Consider the following 2,075-nt stretch of genomic DNA (forward strand, 5'->3'; position numbering starts at 1 on the left):
AGCAGTATGTTTTTCTTTTTTCTGATGGATCCTTCTACTACATCTCATGTCACCTCTTTTTTCACCAGAGTCGGCTACAAAAGATGAGAACATCACAAGAGATGACATCATGTCCAGTCGTGTCGTGGCTGAGAGGGATTTTTTTTTACATGACATGTACTTACTGTATCGCTTGAAATCCTATGTTGACATGTTGAATTGCACGCTCGCTCGATCTCTCATCACACTGGCTTTTGCCCAAATCACACTCGCTGGATCAAAGAAATTAATTAAAATGTATTTTCGTTGATCGCCCATCAAAGGCCTTGCTCGAATTTTGCTAAATACAAATATAATAGCTGAAGGTACATCGGATTTTGAAAAATATTATGCCGGACATTGGCCGGGCTCGAAAGTTGAGCCGTAACCAATCATCCACCGTAAAACCTTGCGACAAATCGAGCCCTATCCAGTAAAGCATGTAGCCAAACAAACACCAACACCAGACAGGCTCTCCATCCACCATCAACCGCAATGGCAAGTGTAGGACTCGGCGTCCCTGTAAAACTTCTCCACGAATCTCTCGGCCACATTATCACTGTAGAACTAAAAACAGGCCAGCTTTACCGTGGAAAACTCGCTGAAGGTCTCTCTGTTTTCCCTTTCTTTTCTCCCAGTGGCTGATCTCTTCGCGATTGTCCCTCGTGTTTCCAGCCGAAGATAATCTCAACATCTCTCTCAAAGATATCACAGTAACAGGCCGTGATGGGCGTGTATCTCAGCTAGATCAGGTCTACATTAGGGGTAGTATGGTCAGATTTTTCATCGTTCCAGACATGTTGCAGAATGCACCAATGTACGTCCCCCCGCTCCCATAATTGATCGACAGTTGACCCCATCGTCACCAGGTTCAAACGTGTGGGCCCAAATGCTATGCGGGGGAGAGGTATTGGTACAGCGCGTGGACGTGCTACCATCATGCGCGGTACGTTTTTCATAATGTTCGAGTGTCTTCAGACTATCTCACTTACGATGTCGTCCTCCTATTAGCAAATGGTACGTTCATCTCAAACCTCTGTTTCTATTGTAATGTCGTTCTGATGCATCTCTATTTAGCTCGTCGTGGTCGTGGCGTCCCAGCAGCACGGGGAATCAGACGGTGAAAGCCGTATTCTCATGTCTTTATAAACATCTTCCTGCGACCATTGTCAAGTTATGTAGCAAAAATGTAGAATGCACTCAAAAAGCTTTGTGAGCATGTTCCAATGTACTTGCCTCTCGGCCTGTATTTACGTACAGAGACAACTGCGCCCCACGTCGTCAGCTTATCTTAACCATTCAGTATACATGTCACTTTTTAGTTCAGATTGGAGATACGATAAAATGAACTGGCAAATTACTGTTCTTGCTCTCGGGCAATGCCTTTGGTCGTACCCTAAACCTTCAATCTGAGCGGATTGGTCCAGACAGATGGCAGCGACGAGCACTTTGACGTCTTGGGTAAAAAGTCGATGCATTATGATATTGATGCCTCCACTCTACATCTATCCATGTAAGGATACACAACATGCTGTGATTCAAATGAGCGACACATGTCAATCTATAAATCACCACAAGTCGTCACTATCACTTGGCCAATCATCGCTGCGCCATAAGTAAGCCCAGCGTCTTCCGTAAAACGCCGGCGCATTTCTTTTTAACGTTGAGACAACGAAAAACGAGGAATAAACAAAGTGAGGATAATGACTGGTCGTTCGGATCCTATAGAGCAACTCTAACTAACCAATGGAGAGAGTCCTAAAAGTCAGAGACTCGACCCTTGAAGCTCCAGTCCCCGCCATCATCATTCCAACTTTTAACAGGTTCCCTCTTCGGGCCACCTTCTTCCCCTGTCAACGGATTGACATCGCCTTCGAACTCGGGTACGATAGGTTTACGAGCGTCGGGATGTAGCGAAAGCTCTGCCTCTGCTTCTCCTCGGGAAAGCGTCGGGGACGAGAGAGGCATTTGAGCAGAGCGCTGGAGTTCCTCGAATTCACGCTGGAGTTCCCGGGGGAGGGGGGGAGGGGAAGGACGAGATAGGTGGAAGCGAACCG

At 46.6% G+C, this 2,075-nt stretch overlaps 2 protein-coding genes across 2 annotated transcripts; one reads left to right on the plus strand and one right to left on the minus strand.

Annotated features, from left to right (window-relative positions):
• Nucleotides 1–476: 476 nt before the first annotated feature.
• Nucleotides 477–1,375, plus strand: SERLADRAFT_465253 (uncharacterized protein; the record flags this gene model as incomplete). Its single annotated transcript, XM_007317369.1, has 6 exons — nucleotides 477–625; nucleotides 694–835; nucleotides 888–964; nucleotides 1,030–1,035; nucleotides 1,096–1,230; nucleotides 1,304–1,375. The coding sequence occupies 5 exons, from the start codon at nucleotides 514–516 to the stop codon at nucleotides 1,140–1,142; spliced, it is 384 nt and encodes a 127-aa protein (XP_007317431.1).
• A 401-nt stretch (nucleotides 1,376–1,776) lies between these two features.
• On the minus strand, nucleotides 1,777–2,019 carry SERLADRAFT_387014 (uncharacterized protein; the record flags this gene model as incomplete). The annotated part of the gene is made up of 1 exon (XM_007317370.1): nucleotides 1,777–2,019. A coding segment is annotated over one exon (243 nt), but the record flags the coding sequence as incomplete, so codon positions are not given.
• Between the last annotated feature and the right edge of the window lie 56 nt (nucleotides 2,020–2,075).

The sequence above is a fragment of the Serpula lacrymans genome, assembly GCF_000218685.1.
Source record: "Serpula lacrymans var. lacrymans S7.9 unplaced genomic scaffold SERLAscaffold_6, whole genome shotgun sequence".
NCBI classification, from domain to species: Eukaryota; Fungi; Basidiomycota; class Agaricomycetes; order Boletales; family Serpulaceae; genus Serpula; species Serpula lacrymans.